This window comes from Salvia hispanica, chromosome 6 (assembly GCF_023119035.1).
Source record: "Salvia hispanica cultivar TCC Black 2014 chromosome 6, UniMelb_Shisp_WGS_1.0, whole genome shotgun sequence".
NCBI lineage: Eukaryota > Viridiplantae > Streptophyta > Magnoliopsida > Lamiales > Lamiaceae > Salvia > Salvia hispanica.
Window position 1 is genome coordinate 45,826,921 of NC_062970.1, and position 12,108 is coordinate 45,839,028.

At 35.7% G+C, this 12,108-nt stretch overlaps 3 protein-coding genes across 3 annotated transcripts; all 3 read left to right on the plus strand.

The window, feature by feature from the left end:
- Positions 1-471: 471 nt before the first annotated feature.
- On the plus strand, positions 472-3,268 carry LOC125195520 (receptor-like protein EIX2). The gene is made up of 2 exons (XM_048093659.1): positions 472-608; positions 736-3,268. Exons 1-2 carry the CDS (start codon positions 472-474, stop codon positions 3,266-3,268), a joined length of 2,670 nt encoding a protein of 889 aa, XP_047949616.1.
- Positions 3,269-5,410: 2,142 nt separating this feature from the next.
- Positions 5,411-5,872, plus strand: LOC125195521 (receptor-like protein EIX2). Its single transcript, XM_048093660.1, has one exon. It carries the CDS (start codon positions 5,411-5,413, stop codon positions 5,870-5,872), a length of 462 nt encoding a protein of 153 aa, XP_047949617.1.
- A 3,357-nt stretch (positions 5,873-9,229) lies between these two features.
- Positions 9,230-12,069, plus strand: LOC125197345 (receptor-like protein EIX2). Its single transcript, XM_048096080.1, has 2 exons — positions 9,230-11,938; positions 12,049-12,069. Exon 1 carries the CDS (start codon positions 9,233-9,235, stop codon positions 11,924-11,926), a length of 2,694 nt encoding a protein of 897 aa, XP_047952037.1. The 5' UTR covers positions 9,230-9,232; the 3' UTR covers positions 11,927-11,938; positions 12,049-12,069.
- Positions 12,070-12,108: the final 39 nt, after the last annotated feature.

Sequence of the window (12,108 nt, forward strand, 5' to 3'; positions counted from 1 at the left end):
TGGTGTTATTTTAAGGGGTGGTGGCACCCTAACATGCCCCTATCTATATAAATGGATACAATAAGCATAATAAATTGGTGATCTGCCATCTACCCGTATAAAAAAAATAAAGACTTTTAATTCGTGAGAGTTGACTCAAGTCTTTGGTGATCAGTGATCACTTTTTCTAATTGCTTTACTATCTGTCTTTTTCGTTGATTTCGAACCCAATTCTTACGCCTCTATTACACTGTCTAATCATTCATTATGTCCAAATTTCATGTTTACGCCTCTATTTAAAGCGTTGGAGTTGATACAATGGATTATCCCACAAAAATAATTCATTTCCATCCATCACTAAAGAAAGTATGATTTCCAATAAAAGAATAGCGATCAAATTTGTTTTTGTTGTTCTTTCCTGTTTGCTTGTTTCAGGATATGCAAAAGTGAGATGCATAGAGAGTGAGAGGGAAGCTCTTCTAACATTCAAGAATGGCCTCATCGATAAGGATGGTTTTCTCTCGTCATGGCGAGGCAACGAATGCTGCAAATGGCACGGTGGTGAGTGTAGCAACACCACTGGCCATGTTATCACCCTCCAGATTTATGGTGAATTGCAAGGTGATGAGGTTCGTTCTTCATTGCTTGAGTTGCATCATTTAAACTCTCTTTTCCTTTCTTGGATCTATATTGGAGGCATTCCTATACCGGAATTCATTGGTTCCATGAAACAATTACAACACTTGATCTTAGCAGTTGTGGATTTTCTGGGAGCATTCCTCCTCAATTAGGGAACCTTACCAACCTACGCACACTTGACCTCAGTTGGAATGATTTCGGAGGCATTCCTTTCCCAGAATTCATTGGCTCCATGAAACAATTACAACACTTGTCTCTTAGCGGTTGTAACTTTTCTGGAAGCATTCCTCCCCAGTTAGGGAACCTTACCAACCTACGCTCACTTGACCTCAGTGGGAATTATTTTGGAAGCATTCCTCCTCAATTAGGGAACCTTACCAACCTACGCACACTTGACCTCAGGGTGAATGATTTTGGAGGCATTCCAATCCCAGAATTCATTGGCTCCATGAAACAATTACAACACTTGTCTCTTAGAGGTTGTAACTTTTTTGGAAGCATTCCTCCCCAGTTAGGGAACCTTACCAACCTACGCACACTTGACCTCAGTTGGAATGATTTCGGAGGCATTCCCATCCCGGAATTCATTGGCTCCATGAAACAATTACAAGACTTGTCTCTTAGCGTTTGTAACTTTTCTGGAAGCATTCCTCCTCAGTTTGGGAACCTTACAAACCTACGCACACTCGATCTCTCGCAAAATTCTTTGAGTTCCATATCTCCTTTCATGTTTGGTTCCGTATTTGGATCACTCGAAACATTGCACTTGTCTGATATATTCACTGGTTTAATGCCAAGCCTGAGAGTGTTTCCTTCATTGATAGAACTAGACCTTTCAGAAAATAACTTTACAGGCTCTGTTCCTCTAAGTATTGGCCAACTCTCCAAGCTTCAACTTCTAGATCTTTCTCATAATTCTTTGGAAGGTATAGTTCCTCCAAGTATTGGCCAACTCTCCGAGCTTCAGTTTCTAGATCTTTCTTATAATTCGTTGAAAGGTTTAATCTCTGAATCCCATTTCATAAAGCTTAACAAGTTATATAGACTTGATTTATCCTTCAATCCGCTATTTATGTTGGATAACGCCCCTGATTGGAGTCCTCCTTTTCAGTTGAATTATATAAATTTAGCCAGGTGCAATGTGGGCCAATTTCCAAAATGGATTCACACTCAGATGAATTTGTTTCACCTTGATCTCAGTCGTGCCAATATAACAGATGAAGCCCCAATATGGTTGTGGAATATGTCTTCTTCATTACATTACTTATATCTTTACGAGAATCAAATAAGTGGTACAGTTCCAATTATCTCATCCATGTCCATTTGGTGTATGGATCTTAGTTACAATCAATTCTCGGGTCGTATACCACCATTTCCTGTCAATGCTTCTGTTGTTTTATTGAGTGGAAATATGTTCTCTGGTTCAATTTCATCTATTTGCAAAACTCACCAAAAGAACCTTAACTATCTTGACCTCTCCAGTAATCAGTTGGAAGGGGAGGTTCCCAACTGCTGGGAGAATATGCCCAACTTGGAGATCCTTAATTTGCCTAACAATAACTTTTCGGGTGAAATTCCTTTCTCTTTGGGCGGTTTACCAGATCTTAGTACACTACGAATGCATGGTAATAATTTATGTGGTGAATTGCCTAATAGTTTGAGACTTTCCCAAAGATTGAGATTCATTGATGTTGAAGGAAACAAGTTGACAGGAGAGATCCCATTTTGGATTGGCCAGCTGTATGAATTGTTCTTTCTAAACCTCCGTGGAAATAAATTGCACGGAAGTATTCCTTCCGAGATATGCAATCTTACTAATATTCAAGTTCTGGATTTGTCTATAAACAATCTATCTTGGATAATACCTGATTGCTTCAACAATTTTACTGACTTTTCGAGGGAGGAAGATGCCCGTCAATCTGAATATCCTTTAGGTCCAATAATATTTGTTGGCTTTCAGCCCATATATCTTGCACCTCATATTGAGCGCTTTGGATATTCATCATTACATTGGAAAGGTAAGGAACGTGAGTATTGGGAAAATATCTTGTTTCTCAAACTCATTGATTTTTCGAGCAATAGATTGACCGGAAACATTCCCAAATCATTTTCCACTATGAGAGGATTGATATCCTTGAATTTGTCAAGAAATAGTTTGACCGGACATATAATTCCAGATATTGGTAATATGCATATGCTAGATTCTCTTGATCTATCTCATAACCAACTCTTAGGAAAGATACCTACAAGTTTGGCAGAAATACACACTCTTGGTTTTCTTGATCTGTCGAACAACAATTTGTCTGGAAAAATCCCAACGGGTATTCAACTGCAGGGCTTCAATGCATCGTTTTATGCTGATAATGACGGACTATGTGGCAACCCTCTGCCAATTTGCCCCGAAGATTCCTTGAGGCCATCTACCACTAATTCAAGGGAAAACATGAATGAGAAAGACAACATCTTCTCATTTAAGCAAGAAGTTGGCATATCAATGGGCTTTGGTTTTATCTTTGGATTTTGGGGAGTTATTGGTTCATTCATACTGAAGAAATCATGGCGAATTGCATTCTTCAACTTTTTCGATGCTGCTGGAGATTGGTTCTACGTCACGATTGCTGTGTTTGTATCCAAATGGAGACGAAGCTGACACATGCAGGTAATATCAACTACATTTTTTGAGCTTAAATACAGTTTTCGGTTAATTTTTGCTAAAAACATAAAATTTACTCCAACTTTCACATTACTTTTACAATATTACAATCGAGATTCAATCCTTGGATTCATAACATCCCTATTATTTTCAGCGGTGAAAGTTGAAACTGCGCGCATTGGTGTTCAATTAAGGTGAATGAAGCTCATGACCGGTGATCTTTCGAAGTTAATGTAGTAATTTTGTTGTTTTTATCATCTCTCTTTTTGTGTGAATTATGTCAATCTTTTGTCACCTTATTTCAGTTATTTTTCCTTTGGTTTGTTAACTTTATTTTGGTGTGTATGTGTTTCCTTCTATAAACGAGTGATTATGTTTGTGTTTTTGCATTTTTAGCACTTTGTTTGCATTGGAGGAAAATGTTATGCATATGCACTATATTCTATCTAAAGATTATAATTACAGTGTTTAATCTAGGTCTAATATAGAGTTTCTGATATTTTATACACAAATAAACAACATTGTGAAATATGTATGCCCATCCATATGCCACCACTCCTAAATTCAATAGATTTGAGGAACTCAATAGATTTGATGCATAGAACTCATCAAAGGGAGTTGATCTGTGTTATAAACTTGTAACAATCAGATACTAAATAGATTACTATCATGGGATAGCAAAGGATCGACTATTTTGCGAAAACAGGGTTGCTTTGATGGTGACAATAGTGACATCAAGTCCGGGAGGAAAGCGTGTAACTTCATCAGCCTGTGTTTGTATTCCAGCTAAAGAGTTACCTTGTATGGCTAAGGCCTTTTTTACCTATGCTTAGTAGACCCTTGTGTATGCCCGTGTTAAGTTGCAGTTGATCCATACGCGACTCCCTAGTATTGGACTAGTCAGCAGCTGCTTCTCGGGTATGCCCGAGCATGATCTGTAATTCTCTTTCTTGTTAATTAAATTTATTTGTTCATAAAAAAATTAAAACTCAAAGAAGAACAATCCTTTGAAGAGCCCCCAAAATCATTTGATACCATCCTAAATTCTTTATTTTACGAGGAGCTATTTATAGGACTCATGCGAACTCTAAACTAAGAAAATAAATCAACTTTAAAATGTTGTGAATGTGGCTCTGTTACGGAGCTTTGATTTGAGGTTCTCTTATTCTTGTATTCTCTATTCTTATCTTATTTACATGACATGCAGATAAAATGTTGTGAATGTGGCTCTGTTACTAAGTTTCAAAGTGAAGTATATGTCTTTCCAATAGCCATTGATGGTTGTGTTGATCTTTTACAAACATTGGAAAAAGATACACACTCATTGCTATCTCAATATAACTGTCTTCGTTGCAAGAATATACAAACTTTCGAGATTCAACACGCTTCACCTATCATCAAATTTGTCCTGAAACGGTTTGGTCCACATGGTAAGAAACCCGAGCATGTTGTGTTTCCCCTTCCTTTCATCTATTTGTGAAACACACCATGATCAGCTTGGGACTCTTCGCCTCTCCAATAATCTGTTGGAAGGACAGGTTCCCAACTGCTGGGAGAAAATGCCCAAATTGTTCTCCCTCAATTTGGCTAACAACAAGTTTTCAGGTGAAATACCCAGCTCTTTGGTCGAGTTACAAAACCTTCGTGCCCTACAGATGCATGGTAATAATTTATCCGGCGAATTGCCTTATAGTTTGAGACATTGCCAAAAATTGAGTATCTTTGATGTTGGAGGGAACAAGTTAACAGGAGAGATCCCCACTTGGATTGGCCAGTTGCATAACATGATAATTCTAAATCTTCGTGGAAATAAATTGCATGGCAGTATTCCTTTCCAGATATGCAATCTTACAAATATTCAAATTTCTTGTCTAGTGAGTATGAGTATATCCAAAATCCAGAATTTTATGAAAATCTTTTTGGTCCAATGGTCCATTTGAATCAAAATAAGCACCATGGATATTCATCATTTCAATGGAAAGGCAAGGAATTAGAATATTGGAATAACATCGACGAGCTCAAACTCATTGATTTTTCAAGCAATAGATTGACCGGAAACATTCCACTATGAGGGGATTAATATCCTTGAATCTATCAAGAAATAGTTTGACAGGATATATAATTCCAGATATTGGTAATATGGAGGTGCTAGATGCTCTTGATCTATCTCACAACCAACTCTCTGGCAAGATACCTATAAGTTTGGCAGGAATACACACTCTTGGTTTTCTCGATTTGTCGAACAACAGTTTGTCTGGAAAAATTCCAACCAGTACTCAACTTCAGAGCTTCAGTGCTTCGTATTATGCAGGTAATGATGGACTATGTGGCGACCCTCTACCAAAGTGCCCCGGAGATATCTTGAGGTCATCCACCACTAATTCGAAGGGAAACATGAATGAGAAAGACAGTGTCTTCTCATTTATGCAAGAAGTTGGGATATCAATGGGCTTTGGTTTTATCTTTGGATTTTGGGGAGTTATTGGTACATTCATATGGAAGAAATCATGGAGAATTGCATTCTTCAACTTGTTGGATGTTGTTGGAGATTGGTTCTATGTCAGGATTACTGTGTCTGTATCCAGATGGAGAAGAAATTGAAATGCAATACAGGTAATATCAATTACATTTCATTTACTCCAATTTGTTATATTCACATTACTTTAAAATATTGCAATCAAGATTTTATTTTTTAGATTTATAACATTCCCAATTTTTTCAGGTGTGACACTACTCGCTTTAGAGATGAAACAAGGTGAACAAACTCGGAGCTGGTGATCTTATTTCTAAGTTATTGTAATTTTAATGTTTTAGTGTTTTTACTTTCCTATGTAAACTGTATGTTGGTATGTATTTGTTTTTTCTAGGCATGGATGTTTGTGTTTTTGTACTTTCACTCACTCTGTTTTCATAGTAGGAAAATGCTATGCTTATGCAATATTTTTCTCTAAACTATAAATAGCCAACAATATATACCCTGGGTGTTTAAGAAATTGGACTTTCTTAATAATTTTTCTTTTACTAGTCGAGTCTAACTAAAAAAAATATTAATTCTTTGATGAACGTACTAGTGAATTCTTCATTTTACTAATGAGAAAATCATGTACAATTTTTAAATTCTACCAACATATTGAATTTGTTAATCATGGTCAAACAAAAACTATTTAAAAAATTCGGTTTTGAAAATAAAAACATGTTACTCCCAATGTGTTATGTATTTTGAATAACAAAATTAATGTAGTAATGAATAATAATTAAAATGTCAAACGTAATGGGCCTAAACTGATATTGTCGAAACAAAGTCCACCAAGGGAGGTTGATCAACTTTAGCTGGGCTTAAAATGGGCCGAAAATTAATGTCTTTTAATCATTTTTATTTCGACGATTTGAGTAAGTAATATTAGGGATGTGAATTCAACCCGAAACCCGTGAGCCGACCCGAACAACCCGGTAATATGAGCGGGTTAGGACAGTAATTTTATTACCCGAATACAAAACGGGCTAAACGGGTTGGCCCGAATGGGTTGGCGGGTTAAACGGGTTGGCCCGAACGGGTTGTGGGTTGGCCTGATGGGTTGTGAGTTTTAATTATAAAATATTAAGTTTTAGGGGTTTTTTATATTTTTGAATCCTCAATCTTCATTCTACACAATCATTAGTCTTATTCCATCTTCATTCTATACTTTTCCACTCGATCCCACAATATCTGCTTTCAAGTTCCATCTCAAGTCATTATTGCACCGTCTCATCATCTGCCACTAGTGTCTTACCACCACCAAATTCAATCAAGACATTAAGAACTAACCCATCTAAATCATAATATATTTATCATTTTAATAATGATTCATGTAAGATATGATTTTTAATTTTCATAAAGAATTAGTTACGAACAATGCCACAATAATGACACGACACAAGCTTTAATTTATATTGTAGTTGATCGAGATGAAAGGCTTCTTTTCAAGTATTATTAAAGAAAACTATGAAAATTTGAAGTTATATGATTCCAAACTAAAAAGAAAAAAGTATTTAAAATTTAAAATCATTTTATAGAAGAAAATTTTGATACAAGAGATTATTTTTAAAAGCTTTTAGGCCCGAATAGCCCGATGGGTTAGCCCAAAACCCGACGGGTTAGGGTCAGGGTTGAAAATTTATGACCCGAAAAATCAATAACCTGAATGGCCCGTATCCAAATAGCCCGGCAACCCGAATGGGCTGGCCCGAACCCGAACGGGTTAGCCCGATTGACATCCCTAGTAAGTATACTATTATTCACTAACTAAAATGACACAAATTGGGTGACCTATATCTCTGAATTATTAGGTGAAATTAGAGGAGTGTTGTACTAATCCAACAATTTATTGTATATTTTTTTTCAAAAAATAATACTCCTAAAATAGTAAAATTTGTAATAACATATGACACGATACAAACAACTAGGAAAAAAATCATAAAAATAAAATTTTATGAGTTTGTAATATCGTCAAACATAACTTTGCTAATTTGTAATTTTTCTTTGATTTTCAAGTTCTTACGCGAAATTATATTATTTATGAATCAGTCAAACTTATCTGAGTTTTTTGTATTTGATTTTTGAATACAAGATATATTTTTATCTTTTATTTTTTATTTATTGGAGAATTTATTATCTTCGTATATAATCACTACGAATTGTCTGTCAATTTATTATGTACAATATTTTAATGATGATTTAGTCAACCTTCGCTTTAATATTGTGTCTTTTTTCCATTGATTTGAACGCAATTCTTACGTTAAATTTTGTTTATATCTTGGAAGAAGTGCCCAATTTACGAAATAGTTTTCGTACAAACAAATCTAAACGTAACAATTGCGTTTGAAATTAGTGAAAAGAAAAGACACATAGTCAAGCGAAAATTGACTAAATTAGTATCTGTAAAAATGCATTAAAGTAATAGTTGTCCCATATCACTACTCTATGCTGGAAAATTATTTCATCTTTTAAAACACCGACCCAATTTCTACGCTATGCTATCATGAATTATTTGGTGTCTGATAGTACAAGTTTTAAGATTGAGATAAATTTGGTACGTAGAAAAGAATCGGATATACTACCTTTGTCCCTGAAAATTTGATACATATTACCATTTCGGTCCGTCCCTGAAAATTTGATACACTTTACTTTTACCATTTTTGGTAGTGGACCTCATATTCCACTAACTCATTCCTACTCACATTTTATTATAAAACTAATACTTTAAAAGTAGGATCCACATCCCACCAACTTTTTCAACTCACTTTCCATTACATTTCTTAAAATCCGTGTCGGGTCAAAGTGTAGCAAATTTTGGGGGACGGAGGTAGTAATTGATACTATAAAAATAAAATTTCATAAGATTTTTTTGGAGAATTATTTAAACAAAGAATATAACAATAAGTAATTATTTTATAATTTTTCGCTTCGACCAAAATAATGAATATGGTTCGTTCAATTTTTCATTTCATTGATGTAAAAATCATATTGTACAATCTTCATGCATGTACAGTTAAATTTCCACATTAAATTGATGGAAGAATATCTTTGTACATAATCACGAATTATGTTTCAATTTATAATGTACATATTTTTAGTGATAATAATTTAGTCAACCTTCGCTTTACTATGTGTAGTTTTTCTTCTCTGATTTGGAACGCAATCCTTACGTTCAAATTTTTTATATGTTGAAAAAAGAAATCGTAATATAAAAGCTCGGACCTCTTTTTACGTTATACTATATCTTATCATGAATTATATCTTAAAAATTTATTTTTATATGATTTGTGATTATAACTTAGTCAAGTGTCACTTTCTTGTTTTGTGTTTCAAGTTGAATGTGAAATTGTTGAGGTATGTTGGATTTCAATTTATAGATTTTGCCTATTTAAACTGTTAATCTTGAGGTACTTGAGTATCTTACAAAATACAATTCACTTCAATACATGAGTCAAGAGAGTATGATTTTTGAAAAAAGAATAGCAATCAAATTTGTTCTCGTTGTTCTTTCTTGTGTTTTTGTTTCAGGAGATGCAGAAGTGAGATGCATCGAGAGTGAGAGAGAAGCTCTTCTCAACTTTAAGAATGGCCTTATTGACAAGTCTGGTCATCTCTCGTCGTGGCGAAGCAACGAATGCTGTGCATGGCATGGTATTGAGTGCAGCAACACCACTGGCCATGTCATCGCCCTCAAATGTGATAATTTTGGATTGCAAGGTGAGTTTCGTTCTTCATTGGTGGAGTTGCATCATTTAAATTCTCTTGAACTTAGTGGAATTGATTTTGGAGGCATTCCAATCCCGGAATTCATTGGTTCCATGAAACAGTTGCAACACTTGTCTCTTTATGATTCTAATTTTTCTGGGGTTGTTCCTCAACAGTTAGGAAACCTTACCAATCTACGCTCACTTGCACTCGGTTGGAATAGTTTTGAGACTGTCCCTCCAGAGTTAGGGAACCTTACCAATCTACGGTCACTTGACCTTAGTGAGAATTATCTGAGGATCGTTCCTCCCCAATTGTGGAACCTTACCAACCTACGCTCACTTGATCTTAGTTTCAATAGTTTGGTGATCGTCCCTCCTCAATTGGGGAACCTTACAAACCTACGCTTACTTAACCTTAGTGCAAATGATTTTGGAGGCACTTCAATCCCAGAATTCATTGGTTCCATGAAACAATTGCAACACTTGTCTCTTCAGTATTCTAATTTTTCTGGGGTTATTCCTCCACAGTTTGGAAACCTTACCAATCTACGCTCACTTGATCTCTCGTTTAACTCTTTGACTTCAATGTCTCTTTCTATACATGGTTTTGTGTTGGAATCACTCCAAATACTAAACTTGTCTGGAAATCAATTCAATGGATCGATCCCAGACCTGAGACCATTTCCTTCGTTGACAGACTTGGACCTCTCCGAAAACAACTTTACAGGTCCCATTCCTCTGAGTCTTGGCCAACTCTCTGAGCTTAAACTTCTTGATCTTACTCATAATTCTTTGGAAGGTTTAGTGTCTGAATCCCACTTCATAAAGCTTGACAAGTTAACTGAACTGCATTTATCCTTCAATCCATTATTGCACTTGGATATTGCCCCTGATTGGACTCCTTTTCAGTTGAGTAGAATATATTTAGCTGAGTGCGACGTGGGTCCATATTTTCCAAAATGGATACGATCTCAGAGGAATTTGTCATCCCTTGATCTCACTAGTGCCAATATAAGAGATGAAGTCCCCATATGGTTGTGGAATACGTCTTCCTTATTAGATTTCCTATTTATCTCAGACAATCAAATAAGTGGTACGATTCCGAATCTCTCATCCACCTCCATCTTGTATATGGATCTAAGTTACAATCAATTCTCAGGTCCTATACCATTATTTCCTGCAACTACTTATGAGATTCAGTTGAGTGGAAATATGTTTTCCGGTTCAATTTCATCTATTTGTGAAACACACCACGATCAGCTTGAGACACTTCGCCTCTCCAATAATCTGTTGGAAGGACAGGTTCCCAACTGCTGGGAGAAAATGCCGGAATTGTACTCCATCAATTTGGCTAACAACAAATTTTCAGGTGAAATACCTGGCTCTTTGGTCGAGTTACAAAACCTTCGTGCCCTACAGATGCATGGTAATAATCTATCTGGTGAGTTGCCTTATAGTTTGAGACATTGCCATAGATTGATTATCATTGATGTTGGTGGGAACAAGTTAACAGGAGAGGTCCCAACTTGGATTGGCCAGTTGCATAACATGCTAATTCTAAATCTTCGAGGAAATAAATTGCATGGCAGTATTCCTTACCAGATATGCAATCTTACATTTATTCAAATTCTGGATTTATCGATAAATAACTTTTCTTCGATAATACCCGATTGCTTCAACAATTTTACAGTCTTGTCTAGTAAATATATCCAAAATCCAGATTTTGATGAATATCTTTTTGGTCTAGTAGACCTTATGAATGAAAATAAGCACAGCGGATATTCATCATTTCAATGGAAAGGCAAGGAATCTGAATATTGGAATAACGTTGAACGGCTCAAACTCATTGATTTTTCGAGCAATAGATTGACCGGAAACATTCCCAAATCGTTTTCCACTATGAGGGGATTAATATCCTTGAATCTATCTAGAAATAGTTTGACAGGATACATAATTCTAGATATTGGTAATATGGAGGTGTTAGATGCTTTTGATCTATCTCACAACCAACTCTCTGGCAAGATACCTACAAGTTTAGCAAAGATAAACACTCTTGGTTTTCTTGATTTGTCGAACAACGATTTGTCTGGAAAAATTCCAACGGGCACTCAACTTCAGAGCTTCAATGCATCGGCTTATGCCGGTAATGATGGACTATGTGGCGACCCTCTACCAAAGTGCCCCGAAGATATCTTGAGGCCATCCACCACTAATTCGAAGGGAAACATGAATGAGAAAGACAACGTCTTCTCATTTATGCAAGAAGTTGGCATATCGATGGGTTTTGGTTTTATCTTTGGATTTTGGGGAGTTATTGGTTCATTCATATGGAAGAAATCATGGAGAATTGCATTCTTCAACTTGTTGGATGCTGTTGGAGATTGGTTCTACGTCAGGATTGTTGTGTTTGTATCCAAATGGAGAAGAAATTGAAATGCAATACAGGTAATATCAACTACATTTCATTTACCCGAATTTGTTATATTCACATTACTTTAAAATATTGCAACCAAGATTTTATTTTTTAGATTTATAACATTCCCAATTTTTTTCAGCGGTGACACTACTCGCTTTAGTGATGAATCAAGGTGAACAAACTCGGAGCTGGTGATGTT